Consider the following 16148-nt stretch of genomic DNA (forward strand, 5'->3'; position numbering starts at 1 on the left):
GGCTGTACAAATGAAATTCCATCTCTATTTTTCTGCCAAGTGGTAATTTTCAAGAGAGCAGACAGACCTGACTATACAGCTCTGATGCCAAGTTTATTGCACGCTTCAGAACTTAGTGTGGAATGGAAATGGGTTCAGTGTAACACAAAATGTTTAAGCACAGCAGCGAAATACTTCGGCAGTAGTTTTCGGTACTGCTTTAATGGGAACCCTCTAGATTATCCCGCATGGATACAAACCTCCTGTTCCTGAGGCAGTGACAGACACGTGAGGGTAGTTCCAGCACAGATGTGTGGCTTGCAGCACTAGGTGAGTTTCACCAGTTACAAAAACAATGCTACACCTTGGCTGAGTAAACTTTATATAGTATTCATCTGTGTTTTTATTGCAAGCTGAATTGTCCCATGTTAAGTACTTTTTAGAACAAGGTCACGTGTGCAAATGCTCTTATTAGTGAGAGGCTAGGGTAAGATAGCAATGTTCCTGGTCAAGTGCTGTTGCTAGATCAACTCTGGGATGATAAAGTATATTTCCTTGTTACTATAGTAGCTAATTGGTGTTACCAGAGCTCTGCAGAAGTTGTCTGGAGACACAATGGGAAAATGTACTGACTTGAGGGTTTTGAGGTGATTGTGGCTTTTTTGGTTTGTTTTGTTGTTCTTTTTAAAGTAATAGGGAAATTGAAAAAGTAGTAAATAATCTTGCAGTTGCAATGTAGGGTTCCTTTCTGATCCTGCTGGAATCAATGACAAGCAGAGGGCTTGCTCTTCAGCTTCAGATGCTGGATAAGGTGTTTGCTTGCTGAGAGGCTGGGTGAATTAGAAGCATGTTTTTGGCAGTGGAAAAGAGATTATAAAACTCTTAACTCAAAATACTGCATATGTTAAATGATGTGTGATTTAAACCATCTTCTGTTTTTAATACTAACCCTATGTTGAAGTAGATCACTGTTTCCAAAGGAGTATGTCTGGGAACAGCCTCACAAAGTATTTCTGGAATCTTGAAGTGCTTGATAGTTTAATTCCTGGAAGCTACCTTGTGAGCTGAGTCAGTGATAGTTTTAACTAGCTTAATTAATACATAAGAAGAGAATACACATTGACTGTTAGATCTTACTGGGAACTCAACACTGGAAAAAACTACAAGAGAAAGCCAGCATCACAGCAAAATAACGAAATTGAATCCTATCTGCAGTGCATGCAGGAGATCTGGAAAACTATAAGGATGGAAGCTTTTATGCTCTGGTGTGATTATGATCAGTTGTTGGCAATGGTTATGCTGTTCTTACAAATGGATGGTAGATGCATTTAGACCATTGTTCTAGGAGTGTTAAGAGATTTGTGTCTATTGCTAGGCAGCTGGTTTTGTACAGGGTTGAGCCTGTGGTAGCCTGCCTTTTAAGACTGGATCTTGACATGGAAGAATACTCAGGATGGGCTAGACTCTAACAAAAAATCATTGAATTAAAGAACACAACTGCAGTGTGGTTTTAGGGCTTCAACTGCAGAGATGTTTGTGTATAGAAGCAATGCTATGTGTTTGTATTAGAATTCAGAACATTACTTGGGTCCTTGTAATTCAAGGCATGTTATGCATCTGAAGTGTTTGGTATTGATTTGTAAGCATGCTGGCAGGAACATAGCTTTTAATAACTTAAGGTACTAAAAAAGCAATGGCAGTATAAGATAGTGGGGGTAGATGAGAAGAAACTGAGGCTGTTGAGTTGCCTTAAAGCAAGTTGGAAGAAGCTACCGTATCTAGTATTTTTTGTAACTTTATTTTATCAGTCCCTCATCTTGCCTTGTTGCAATGGTGGTGTGAAACAGCACTTTTATATGCTTACTGTTGAAGTTGTAAAGGAGATAAAGAATAAGCACATGAAAAGAATGCTGTGCCCACAATCAGACAACACTAGTATCAATCTTGATGGTTGACAAAGATAATAAGGAGTTTAGTTTCTGTAAGATACTGTACTTAGTGAAAATTGGAAGTATTCAAGGAAGGAACGAACTTGATCACCATAAAAAAAAAAATACTCTTTGTGAAATGTCGGGCTTATTTTTAAAGGCATGTCTTTTATTTTAGGGCATGTAGATCAGTGAGGAAAGGAAAAAAAAACATTGTCTCAGCTGCTACATATCTTGTGTTTGTTTTGAAGTTTTTTGAAATTTTTTTGTTAACTTGACTGTTGTCTTTCCTCCACTTGGCTTACACACGCAGTGTGTAAGGAAATATTTCTGAATGGTGGGGCTGCTGGGCTTATGGGAGAAGGCAGCAGCTGCGATGTCCTTTTTTTATTTGAGCTAAGGAAAAGTTGAGATGTCCAGGGAGAAACCAGGATGAAGAGCAACAATGCTACTAATGGCAATAAGTAAAAAAAAAAAAAAAAAAAAAAAAAAAAAACTGACTGCCCAGTATCTTAACAAATGCCAAGACTTCAGTTTGGGTAGTCAAGCGGTGCTTGGGGCGGTATAAGCTGACAATTAAACTTCTTGGAGTTTTACCTTGTATCATCGTGTTATTAAGATTGGTAGTTGGTCCTGTACCAAAGCAAGTGTATACTAAAATGCTTGAATTGTGAACTAGCTTTGAAGACATCGCTATCCCAGCCATACAGTTATGAGGGTCTAATGTTGGAAGTGCAGGATTTGTTAAGTATTGCAACTGGTCTACTAAAGCAGATGGAGGGGCAGAAGGGAAGTACGAAGCTTTAGCTGTCGATGTGTTTAGACTTATTTCAAGATAAAGTTAGTTGGTTACTCTTATTTCACTGCTCAAGACTGGTGTAAAAACCTTTTGGTTTATTGAGAACATCTAATATTTCTGTTTGGACACAGTCAAGGTTCTAGTTACTGCACTTGGCATGTAGATTAAAAGTAAGAACTCTGCATAGGTGATATTTAAAGAAAAATAATCCAAGTTGTTAGCCATAAAAAATAATACTTCAGTGAAATGTACTTCAGGGATATGAACTGTTTATATATCTGTGAGTTATTTCTGAAGCACACTTGAGATATATTTAATGTGAGAACTGTAAGCCACCATGCATATTGATGGTCTTTTCTGCTAGCATTCATAAAAACATTTGCATATGGATTGTACAATAAAGGTTTTCTTCTCTGGGGAACGAGGTTTTGGCTTTTAAACACCTCTTTCCCCCTGCCCTCTCCTTCCAGTGCAACACAGTTGGTATAAGAGGCTTTACCTGAATTGATTTGCCCAACTAGCTTGATTTTTTTTCTTATTTTTTTAAAAAATGCTAATAGTTTTAGTAGTGGCTCCTGTAATGCAGTGCGTAACACAGCGCGTACTCCCCAGCCCCTATATTGGGGTTCTAGTGGTAATCCTTAACAGCTGTAGAAATCCCTTGTGCTACTGTAGCGGGGTTCACATTTTTCATGGGTTCATTTTACCATCTTTTTCTGGTCCCTTGGGACCAGATCTGAGAGTAAAGAACTGTGTTTTTTTTCATTCCATTACTGTTTTAAGCTGATAGAGCTTTCTCTTAGATCTTGGAGAAAGGCAAATTTATTCTTTTTTTTCCTCTACAATTGCTCATTATGGCCATGTGTGTAAATATGAGAACAAGAGTTCAAACATTGTTATTTTCTATGAAACAAATGGGCTACTGTGTTATTAATGAGGTTATATCTCTTTACAACAAGCATAAGAAAACAGATGAGTTTAAAGTAGGCTCTCTGCTGAATAATATTAGATGAGACTTGAGTTAGCTCTGTACAATACGAAGTTCCTGTATGCCACAGTTTTTGACTTTACATAAGTCAACTTTGGCTCGGCATCTGCATTTTTCTTTTAATCCATACCTAGTTTGATTTTTTTTCTCATAAGATGAGAACAAAAGGTGATCTGATAGGAACATCAATGGAGGTTGGGTCTTGTTTTAGTCTTAAATATAAGGTTAGGCATGTTTCTTATGCCATAAGTAAGTTTTTTGTTTTTGTTTTTTGTTTCCTTTCAATGGCATTTGTTAGCTTTTTCGCTGGGATTTGTTACAGGAAGTCCAGAAATCAAATTAGTAATGGATTCAAAACACAGCTGCCTTGCAGAGAAGGGAGTTGGCATGATAGGCATGTTATGGTAAAATTTTTGTGACATCTGTTGAAAATGTTATCCCTTCTAACTAATTTTTAGAGCAAGTAGCCATGGGTGGTAATCTGGGACACAGCTGATTACTAAACCTATTTGAAAAATAAATGTGATCCCAAAAGTTGGGGATAAAGTAAAGGGGAGTTACGGAATACTGAAATAAGGTTACTTAGTGTTGTGTATTCAATCAGTATGGACAATGTGTAAACCATATTTCTTTCATTTTTGCAGTTAAAGGTCCTTTTGTGAGCTTGACAGGAGAATAGTATAGCACTTCTTCACTTTCTCTTTTTGCTGATCATACCTGATAAAGACTTGTAAAAATATGGGAGAAAAATCATGAAGAGAAAGCACTGAATTCCTTTAAGGAAAACTGGATTTTTTTTCCCCCAAAGGCTGTTTTAGTATCAAGTTACCTCGGTACTTGCAATCGTTATATGTATGAAATGAATTTCAGGGAAGTGTGGCCGTTGGTGCTATTTTGTGTCATGTCGATATACTGTCATCAACTGTAAAATGGTATTACCTTTTGCTTGTCCTAACCTCTTTGACCAAAGTCTCTGCAAAATGGCTGTTAAGAAGCTTCTACTTCACTAGTTTCAACAAGTTCTGCCATGTGAGCATCCTGGTGCTAGCTCTGCTGCTTTTTTTGTGATGTTTGGGGAAGGTGGTGGGTGTGGGGGAGGTAGTTGCACTTCTACGTGGGAATCCTTAAGCTGTTTTAAGGGAAAAAAAAAAAAAAAGCATAGATAACCATTGATTTGACTTGTTTCACAGTTCAGCTTTTAAAGGTATGTAACTCCTGGTCCAAATAATGAATGACTTGTAGGAAAGATTTTTGATATATATATTAAAAAAAAAAAAAAAGTATATCTATTCTGTAGTGGGCATCTAGAAAACATGACAATCTGATACTTATGTATTTCTTTGGTGATCTGATATAGTTAACCTTTTTTCTAATTGATAAATTCAAAGATTTGAGGGCTCAAAGACTGGGATAAACATGTAGAAAATACGCATTTGTGAATAGTAAAGTATTTGGGGAGTTACGTCGGTGGGAGTTTGGTCCCACTGGCTGCTCACGGTCATATTAAAAATGCGAGGTAAAATTTTTGCCTTTACTAAGTGTAATTATTCTGTTCAACAGCAGTGAGTGGAAGAGCATCTGCAATGTCAAACACTCCTACCCACAGCATTGCAACTTCTGTCTCCCAGCCTCAGACGCCAACTCCAAGTCCTATCATTTCTCCTTCAGCCATGCTACCAATCTACCCTGCTATAGATATTGATGCCCAGGTAAGCCTGCCATTGGCACTGCAGCATAGATGTGTAGCTGTTTTGCCTCTGTATCCTGAATAATTCATATACAGTAAACAGCGCTGTTGTATAATGAATTGGGTTCTAGAGACTTGATTAGCTGCTTTTGGAAAGCCAGCATAACTCTCTGGAGAGTTGCAACCCACTTTCCTCAGTGCTGTAGCTGAACAAAAGGCAAAGTCATTGAATGATCAAACACTTCGTATTTCTTTTTCTTCTAAATACTTTTGGGGCGTGATTTCTGAAGACAAAAACAAGATTTACAACTTGTACACTGCTTTTCCCAGTTGTGCTTTAAGTTGGTGGCCAGTGACCACTAAGCTTGACAGAAGCATAAAAGTATTGAAAGAAACAATCATTTTTGTACTTGTTTTAGCAAGAGGATATGAGCGTTCTCCTTTCTAATTATAGAGAAGGTATATTTATAGAAGATAACTTTAAAAGCTACTACTTTATATTGAATTGCAGCTAGCTGGCCATCAAAAAAAAAATGTGCATAGTACCTTGCATATATATTTGCGTGGTTTTAGACTGTACGTAACATGGTTAAGATGTTACGGCTGAGATACAGGCAGGGTGAATAAGATGGAGGGTGGATTGTTGTGGATTGCAACGAGAGATTATTGTGGTTTAGCGAGAGAAGTCTCTGGGAAACCAGTTCTAGCTAGTTTAGTCACTCATGGCAATGGGCCTGGTTTCTGCAGGAGACTGCTGCTCCTGCCGTAACCTGATGTGCCTCCTTGGTAGACAACAATGCTTATCAGTACTGGGCTTGGTTATCTTGGGTCATAATAGTGTAAGTCAAAACTAAAACTATGCTCTCACTGATGAAATTTGTTTTTAAGCAATCTCAGTTCTTGTCAGGTGTTCATAGATCTCCCAACAGAGTTGACTTGAGTAGCGGAATCCTGTTACGAAATTGAACACAAAAGTAAACTGAGGTACTTGATCAGTAGATGGGCCTTAAGGTTACAAAAAGTTTTTGTTGTAGATACAGTCATATTTTGGCTATTAGGCCTTATAACAGAGTTTGTACCCTAAAAGGAATTATTTATCTTGTATATGATGTCTGTTTCTTTTAGACTGAGAGTAATCATGACACCGCATTAACACTTGCTTGTGCCGGTGGCCATGAAGAACTAGTGCAAACACTGCTAGAGAGAGGAGCCAATATTGAACACAGGGACAAGAAAGGTAAGTATTTTGCTATGGCAGTACAGACCAATTCTAGTCTTCCAGTGTACCCCAGTAAATAAATACACAATACATGTAGTCTTTATGCGAAGCTTTTAGGCTTGCTTTTTTAATGGTTTAACATATGTCACTTAACCTGAAGTTACGAATGCATATTCTTCAAACATCCTTTTTCATTCTAGGATTTACTCCACTTATTTTGGCTGCCACAGCAGGCCATGTGGGTGTTGTTGAAATTTTACTTGATAATGGAGCTGATATTGAAGCCCAGTCGGAGAGAACCAAGGACACTCCCTTGTCTTTGGCTTGTTCGGGAGGGAGACAAGAGGTGATGTAAAACTTAAGTCTTCAAAAGCAGGTTGTAGATAATGTTTTGTGTCAGTATACCCAAGTATTTTTCCAGCATATCTGTAGTAATTTAATTCACCATGCTGTCAGGATGGTGTTTCTTAAAAAAAAAAAAAAAAAAAAAAAAAAAGATGTGAAGAGCTTAACATTTTTCAAGTTGTGTATTGCAATATGTGTGATAAATTTATTTTTCTATTTTAATAAGTTGGACCAGAGCTCTGAACAGACCTTATAACTAGGGGCTAGTTATAGGGCTTTTACTAGCTTAATTAGATGTGAATAGGAAAGTAAATGGGATGAATGTTCCTGTTGAGAAGCTAGAGCTAGGCATGAATGGGCTTCGTATAGGAGCCAAAGGAATATGCTAGTTGATTCTGCACAGGACATAGGCTATCAGTGTACTGTAGATCTCTACAGTTAAAAATGATGATAATACCAAATCATTTTTCAAAGGATAGATCGGAAGTAAATCTAAGGGAAGTCTTTTTAATGTTATCAGAAATACTGTGTTCTGTGACATCAGAAGAAAATTAGAACACGTGATCAGAAACAAATAACTTTTTTGTTTTGTTTACAAATTTCAAGTGTGTGTTTCTGTTAATGCTTCTGTTTGGGTTGCAAAGGCCCCAAAGAAAGCTATAGAACCTGATGCAGAATACTGTGGTTTTGCTAGATAATTACTTCCTTAGACAAAATGTTACGAAAAGTTGCTAGCTCTTTAGGCTCTTTATTGCCATTCAGAAGATGTCAATTACCTGATTTCAAGTCAAAGTTTTGTAATGAAAAAGCTTTTGGCTTCAGCTCTGTAGGACCAATCAAAACACGTTTTATGCTTGCAGGATGAAAGTGGAACGAGTGATACATTGGAATGTATCACAAGTGAGGCATTGGAATGGGCTGCCTAGGGAAGTGGTTGAGTCACCATCCCTGGATGTCTTTAAAAGACGTTTAGATGTGGAGCTTAGTGATGTGGTCTAGTGGAGGACTTGTTGGTGTTAGGTCAGAGATTGGACTAGGTGATCTTGGAGGTCTCTTCCAACCTAGATGATTTTGTGATTCTGTGAAAAATGCTTTCTCTCTGGGAGATGTCAACAGTATATTTAGGTTTTGAAAAGCCGTGGATAGATTTGTGTCAGATTTGCAAGTTTGAGAGAAAACAAGATGTTATTTTTCAAAACACTGCAGGTGGTGGAGTTGCTGCTAGCTCGAGGGGCAAACAAAGAACACAGGAATGTCTCCGATTACACACCTTTAAGCCTCGCTGCTTCTGGTGGCTATGTGAACATTATCAAGATTCTGCTAAATGCTGGGGCAGAAATCAATTCCAGGCAAGTTTCCTTTTCACTGCTTCTTCATGGTCTTTACCCTTCCCCAAAGGCTTTCTTGATAACTAAGTAGAACAAATTACTGTTTATTACATGAAAGCAAGCAATGTATTATCTTACCTGTATTAGGCTTCAGGTAGGAAGGAACGGTTTTGATTGTGATTTTTCTAATGCTTGCTTAACTTCCATCTCCCTCTTCTGTATTTTGTTAACTTCTGTCCTATATCATGTTTTATCAATTGTCCTTTATTCAAGATAGAAATATTTCTTCTTGCTCTGGTTTGCCTTCCGGTTTGAAATTACCTCTGGGTTAAATAAGAGCAGGTTTTTGTTCCTGATGCCTACTTTAAGGAAAGATTGTTTATGTGTGTTTGCACTTATGTAATGCTTCTTGCATCCATTGAATGGGAGAAAATAGCCATGCACTGTACAAGTCAAAACATTAAAGCAAAAGTTAAGCTCGTGATAAGAGAGACCTTGGAATTTACAGCAATTAAAATGCAACATACCTGTTATCATTTAAATGGAAGTATTTGTCCAAAGCTGCTATCAAGAACCTTTTGTTATTTCAGTAGTAGTTGCTTTGTAGACTTTCAGTCTTGGTTAAGTACTCTGTTTTCACTCTTTTTGTTCAAGTCATTTCAGATATGTGATTGATTCAAGTTTTTTTTCTCTCCTCTTTCAGAACTGGTAGCAAATTGGGCATTTCTCCCTTAATGTTGGCAGCCATGAATGGGCACACTGCTGCTGTGAAGTTATTACTGGACATGGGCTCTGATATAAATGCCCAGATAGAGACCAATAGAAATACAGCACTGACTCTAGCTTGTTTCCAAGGGAGAACTGAAGTGGTTAGCCTGCTACTTGATAGAAAAGCTAATGTGGAACACAGAGCTAAGGTAAGAACCAAATACATCTCCAGAAAGATATGCTTGAAAGTCTTGACTTCACTGTGGTCATCTGATGACTTCCTTGCCTTTTATGCATGCCCCTTGGAAGTGAACAGAACTGGCCAAGTCCACATCAGCTATAGCTCAATTCAGTATTTCTGACACTGACAAAAAGACAATGTAACAATAATGGCTGTATTTGAAGACCTACTATTTCCATGCAGCTCAGTGAAAGAGAAGCAGTTCTGAAGTCTTACTTCATCTTCAGGTGCTTACAAGCAGAAGACAAGTAATCCATTAACCTGATAAAAAAGAATTTAATTCAAAAAGCCAAGATTCTTGATCCAGGTTGTTGTGCTCATGGTCTAGTCTGTCTAGTTGCTTCTATCCATGGCGGTAACAGAATTGAAATGGAAATTTGCATTTCTGTGAGTCTGTCTGTTGATCCCAGCTTTTGAAATTGCAGGGAAGACTGTTCAGTAGAAAAATTACTAGAATACTGAAAACTAAATTAAAATGAGAGGAAGAAAAAAAAAAACACACAGACGTGCCATAGATGTGGCATCCTGTTCTCCTTTTCCCCTGTTTGTAGTTATTGCCAAGGAGAAGCTCAGAGGGAGCTGTTCAGTGCTTTCTTATGGTAGGTATCCTTGCTAAAGTAATGTGCCCTTGACCTGGCCAGGCATTTTCTGGATGTTGCTATGTAGGATCTCTTAATGAAGGTAGGAAACGGGGTTTGCATCATCTGTACAACATCATGTGTGGTACTTTGCTGATCCTCAGCTGTATCAGATTGGTTGTGTTGGTTCTGAGATAACGTGACAGCAGCAGGTTTTGAGTGTCTGTCAACGTTGTGTAGCAGTGGAAGGACACTGTGCACTGTGTCTTTCCTCCCAAGTGCTGCTCAGTGAAAGCTCTTCTCAGTGCAGCTGAAGAGGATTGCTCCTACAAAACACTTGGCCAGGTAACAATTAGAGGCTCTATAGCAGAACTTGAGATGTGCTTCTGGAAGTAGAAATTAGTCCTTGCTCTTAGGTGAATGTACCACCCACTTCCTTCAAACTCATTGCTTGTTTTTTTCTGCTTGCTTGTCATAGACTGGTCTCACACCATTAATGGAAGCAGCTTCTGGTGGATATGCAGAAGTGGGCAGAGTTCTGCTGGACAAAGGTGCAGATGTAAATGCTCCTCCAGTACCTTCCTCAAGAGATACAGCTTTAACCATTGCAGCAGACAAAGGGCACTACAAATTCTGTGAGCTTCTTATTAGCAGGTACTGTGTCCCTTCCAACCCCTGGAATTCTGTGATTCTGTATTTGAAAGTGTGCTGCTTAAAGATGATCCTGAATGTAGTCTTCTCTAACATGTATGTTCCAATATACGCTGTAGTAAGAAATAGGAAAGGTTTTGTCTGTTGACCACTAGTAGCTACATAATTTTATTTAGCGAGAGAGATCAAGGAAAGTTCTGTTTAGTGTTCGAGTTCTTGTGTTTGCCTGAGCAGACTAAGCTTTTTTTGTTTGTTTGTTTCCCTGACTTGTAAATGTCAGAAATAAACAGTTTCTTGTGAAGTTCACATTTATGGTCTGTGTACACCTGACACCTCCATTTTAGATAGCAGTGTAAAATTGGTAAAAAGCACAAGATGTGCACATTATTATTTTCTTTTTGAGATAGATTGATCACAAAGCATATTCAGAGTCATTGTTGCTTGAACAACTTTTGGTTATGACACTTTCCAAGAAGTGGCACCAGCTGTTGGCTTGCACTTGCAACATCAGAAGTTGTTCTAAGTTTTTGAGGAATTGAGTATACTAATGGATGGGAGTTAATGAGGTAATTAGCAAATCTTTTGACAGCTGACAAACAGTAAGATTCAGAGTATTAAAATGATTTTTAGGCCAACTGTAGGTTCTTAACAGCATCAGAGAAACTAAAGATATAATTTCAGAAGCTGAAGCACTGTGGATGCATGTTTCCTGTTCAAGTGGGTATCAAATTAGCCTAATGTTCTTAGGTGTTGCATGTATTTTTTGCATGTCCAGTTGATGTAAGTAACTAAAATTTGACTCACGGTTTTGATTGAACACGTTTGTTTTTGCAGAGGAGCTCACATAGATGTCCGTAACAAGAAAGGGAATACTCCACTGTGGCTGGCAGCAAATGGAGGGCATCTAGATGTTGTCCAACTGCTAGTTCAAGCTGGAGCAGATGTGGATGCTGCTGATAACAGGAAAATAACTCCTCTTATGGCAGCCTTTCGAAAGGTAGAATGCGAAATTAAGCTTTGGTCTTGGTTAATATTGTCTTGATCATTCGTACATGGTGAGAATAAACAGAACATAACTGACAAACTGTGTTTTAAAAAATGTGAAGTCGTTTTAATATTTAGCATTGAATGTTCAAAAACAGGTATGTATGTTACCTGTATAGTGTCTGTGTTAAATTCTAGTAGAAGTTTGCTTGATGGGCATCATACAGTCTGGTTCTCTTGGGTCAGAGAGGAGAAAATGGACAGCAATGTATTTGTGTGAAGAGGTGGAATATGAGATAGAACTAGAAAAATCACTTATAAAAATTGGTTTGGATTCTTACGCAAGAGAGGATGAGCACTTTACAAACTAACTTTGATTTAGTCCAACTTGACTTGAGATGATTCTTTCCACATGAGTGTAGTTCAAGTGCTGTAGTAGATTCTTACAGTCATTTCCAATTTAGAGCTGTAGGTTGCCAGAGCCAGGCATTTGAAAACTACCAAAAATAGAATACAGAAGTATATGAAATTAGTTGTACCAAGATCAACTTGAGAACAGATTCTTTAATTACTTGTCCATTTCTTTTTTTTTAGGGTCATGTAAAAGTGGTGCGCTACCTAGTAAAAGAAGTAAACCAGTTTCCATCAGATTCGGAATGTATGAGGTACATAGCAACGATTACTGATAAGGTAAGATTGTAAGAAAGAAAACATTTCAGAAGGAACAGTACTGTTACTCAGCTTTAGAGTAGATATTTTGAATACTTTTTAGCTTGGCACACCAAATTTCAGCCAAACGATAAGTTCCTTTGAAAAATGTTCAGGAGAAAATGCATGGAAAAAATGGGAGCACGCAGCCACTGTAACTTAGTAAACCTTTGTGGTGTGAATGGAGTAGTAAGTGCAGTGTTGTTTAATGTTCATGTTTATTTTCGAGTGTTCTCCATGTCCTTTCCTCAGACTGCTCTGAATTCCTCCTGTTGAGTATGTTTCTATTGAATTTATGATGACTTTTTCAGTGAGGTAGAGCTAATTAACTTCTGCCAAGAGAGTGAGCTTAAGTATGAAGCTTCATGCTTACATTAAAGCTTGTGCAAGAAGGAAAATTGAAACCATACTTCACAGTAAAGCTTTTTTTTTTTTTTTTAAACAGCTTATTAGGAGGCCCTTCAGCCTACATGAGCAGGGCGAAGAAGTATTTTGTAAATAAGAAATAGAAATAAGGAGAGCAATTGGTAGAGAAATGTGGCCATAATATTTCTTTATGGGGCTCAATTTACATTATGAGCATGTTGAGGGTGAAGAAGGGCAGATGTTTAAATTGATATGTGTTTTATTGCCAGTAGCAGTGACCAATGGTCATTTGCATGATGCTGGCTACCCTATGCATTTAAACCTATTTACTGCCATCCAACTAATATACGTTAGTGAGTAGTACTGTAATACAGAAATATTTCCCAAGGGATGGGGGATAGGGTTGGAGAAGGCTACTTTTTCACCCTTTTAACAATTTGCAGTTGGCATTATGGTCTTATTCTGGAATGGAAGGAAAATCAATTCCATCTCTATAATGGTGCTATGTCACTACTCATTCAAAAAATCAATGAATGAATCGTTTGCAGCTTATTTACCTATGAGAGGTTAACTTAGTATTAAACATGGATGTTTGTGATAGTACTGCAGTGGCATAATGCAAAACTTTTATCCTTTAAAATTCTCGTGTGCAAGTAATGAAGCAGTCAGTAAATCACTAGTGTAAGCTTGAGAGTGTATATTCAAACACATGTCGTTTTATTTCTTCAAATAGAAGGTTCTTGGACTTTATCATTTTAGGAGATGCTGAAGAAGTGCCACCTGTGTATGGAATCAATTGTTCAAGCCAAAGATAGACAGGCTGCTGAAGCCAACAAAAATGCAAGCATTCTTTTAGAAGAGCTGGATTTGGAAAAGGCAAGTTAAGAGTTTGGAGTTGTGAATATTTATTTGATTAAAATTCCAGTTTCACCTTCCTTCAAGATCCGAAGATCTGTGAAAGTCTGTACTGAGTTATAGGAGTGTTTGTAATCATTGTAGTTGGAGTGTCTAGAGATGAACATAGTTATTAAGGTTATCTTTGTACTTTACTTCCTGACTCTGATACATTGGATCAGGAGACTGATAACGCAATTTCCTCTGCAGTACTGTACCAAAAAAGGATTTTTAAGTAGAATATTTTTCAGACACATTATAAGTAAGCATTTTCCAGTGACATTAGTATGGATTTTAGGTCTAAAACCTGTTTTGTCTTTAATAAAGCAAAATAGACTAATCATGTTCTTGGAAGCCATCGTACTGTAGCAAAAATGTTACAGAAAAATATAAGTAGAAGTGTAGTGTCAAATGAGTGCACATTTTGTACCCAAGCTAGCTGAAGACATTTCATGTTCTAATATTTAAAAGGGACATGTGTTTGGACTGTACTGCTGAGATGCACAAGGTTTTGTAAAGAATCCTGAAAAATCATTTTAGGTAACTTGCTTATTTTGTGCAGTGTTCTCTATTTCTACACTAACCTTCTGTTAACGTGAGTGAACAATCTGTTTGGAAGATGTAAATGTGTAGAAATATATATAGATCATGTAATTGAGCTTTGGCTTCATAAATGTGTTAGCTTAAAACACAAGTTCAGCTTCTTGGTAAATAAAAAGCATCTACATTTCTTGAAATGCATGGTCCATCCTGTAATGCTGTTCAATGTGCTTGACTTGTAGCTGCGGGAAGAAAGCAGAAGATTGGCTCTGGCTGCCAAAAGAGAGAAAAGAAAGGAGAAAAGGAGGAAGAAAAAAGAAGAACAAAGAAGAAAGCTAGAAGAAATAGAAGCAAAAAACAAAGAGAATTTTGAACTTCAAGCTGCTCAGGAGAAAGAGAAGCTAAAAGCTGAAGGTGATGTAAACCATTTGCCTTGTTTGTGAAACATGCATCTGATTCTATTTCCAGTATTTCATTGGCTTTTCTTGTCAAAACTTGAATATGGTCTTTATGACCTGCTGAGCTTTGCATTTGTTTACACTGTGTTTACATTTTCTGTGAAACCCATAGATGAGCGTGATGACTTCTCCAGTGTCTTGGTGTGGCTAGAGACTGCTGATAGAAGCTTCAGTGAGAGTTGCTGGTTAAGTTTACCACAGGGAAGACTTGAGCGTGTTTCTTCTTCCAGGTCCCGATACTTGAAACTTGTCCAAATAACTCCTTTGCTCACAAACTGAATGATAATTTGGGTCAGGTGGAAAAAAAAAAAGCAACATTAAATTCCAAATGTGTGCCATTTCTTTATCCATTCAAATACCAGCTCTTTTCTGTCCCAAGCTTCATCTCATACGTTGTGCTGAGAAATGGTCTTCACTGATAGTTCCATGACTGTGGTAGGCTAAAAGAAAAAGGAGTACTTGACAACTTTGTTTCTGTGGTTTCATGTTGGTTTGTACTGTAATTGCTTCTGTTACTGTCTTCCATGTCTGATTTTAGTTTCACATTTGTTGCAAGATAAGAAATATTAGATGAGTTACCATAAACAGGGGAGAGGCTCCATGGTATGACATGTATACTAGTTTTACAGATGTTTGCTTAGTTAGTGGTTCTGCTTGTTTCTTTTAAGGTTGCTAATGAGTCATTAGACATGACAAGTGTGATTTGGAACACAAAACCACACAGGCTTTTCTCAAGCCAGCTGAATTAGTGATGGTTTTTTATTCTTCCATCAGATGATCCAGAGGTCCCAATGGAACCTCCTAGTGCTACCACTACAACCACCATAGGTATATCTGCAACTTGGACGACTTTAGCGGGTTCTCATGGGAAAAGGAATAATACCATCACCACAACAAGCTCCAAAAGGAAAAACAGGAAAAACAAAGTAGCCCCTGATAACGTTCAGATCATATTTGATGACCAGCTCCCAATTTCCTATGGCCAACCAGAAAAAGTGAATGGTGAATCTAAGAGCAGCAGTACTAGCGAAAGTGGTGATAGTGACAACATGAGGATTTCCAGCTGTAGTGATGAAAGCAGCAATAGCAACAGCAGCCACAAAAGTGACAATCATTCTTCCACAGCCGTTACTAACACACAAAGCAACAAAAAGCAACCATCGGTCCTTGTCACTTGCCCAAAGGATGAGAGGAAAGCAGTTACTGGCAAATCATCTATCAAGTAAGTTGCTGTGACAATGTATGCCTATTTAAAGTGGTTGTTGCCTGACATTTGCAAGTTGCATGCTTAACTCTGCGGACGTGGCATATTATTTGTTAGGAAGTGAACAAGGCCCTGTGTCTTTGCTGTAGTGCGTGAGGAGCATAATAACTTTTGCAGTTTGACTATAAACTGAGTAGTAGGTTCTGAAGGGGAGTCATGATTGTGGATATGAAACTTAGAGAACTGTTAGGTTACTGGGAGATGAAAGCATCTCAGTTGAAGCCACCTCCTCTTAATGCAATGCTTTTTGTGCTATGTGGTAGCTGCTTGGTTTTTTTTGCTGTCTTCCTCTTCCAGGCTTGCCTAAGGCTACTCTGGCTTTAATGTAAAGGTTTGAGCTGGAGACAGTCTAGAAGTACTTTCCTGCCTTTTGAGGAACTGTACTGTATCAGTGTAATTAACAGAGCTTTGCAGAGACCTCTGTGCTAGCTCTAGAACCCAAACCCATTTGGATACACTCAAGTTGAACTGCTGGTGAGCAGT

At 38.0% G+C, this 16148-nt stretch overlaps 1 protein-coding gene across 3 annotated transcripts in view; it reads left to right on the forward strand.

Annotated features, from left to right (window-relative positions):
- ANKRD17 (ankyrin repeat domain 17) overlaps nucleotides 1-16148 on the forward strand; it is an 86228-nt gene that overhangs the window by 58021 nt on the left and 12059 nt on the right. For 2 of the 3 annotated variants that reach the window (XM_084286399.1, XM_084286401.1), the window contains exons 16-26: nucleotides 5255-5403; nucleotides 6507-6618; nucleotides 6801-6946; nucleotides 8152-8294; nucleotides 8977-9190; nucleotides 10279-10454; nucleotides 11286-11448; nucleotides 12030-12125; nucleotides 13269-13385; nucleotides 14186-14357; nucleotides 15176-15623. In XM_084286399.1, coding sequence (XP_084142525.1) covers nucleotides 5255-5403; nucleotides 6507-6618; nucleotides 6801-6946; nucleotides 8152-8294; nucleotides 8977-9190; nucleotides 10279-10454; nucleotides 11286-11448; nucleotides 12030-12125; nucleotides 13269-13385; nucleotides 14186-14357; nucleotides 15176-15623 — 1936 coding nt within the window. The remainder of the gene's footprint in view (nucleotides 1-5254; nucleotides 5404-6506; nucleotides 6619-6800; nucleotides 6947-8151; nucleotides 8295-8976; nucleotides 9191-10278; nucleotides 10455-11285; nucleotides 11449-12029; nucleotides 12126-13268; nucleotides 13386-14185; nucleotides 14358-15175; nucleotides 15624-16148) is intronic. The other variant, XM_084286400.1, reaches the window with a different exon arrangement.

Source organism: Netta rufina (assembly GCF_964035555.1).
Source record: "Netta rufina genome assembly, chromosome: 4".
NCBI lineage: Eukaryota > Metazoa > Chordata > Aves > Anseriformes > Anatidae > Netta > Netta rufina.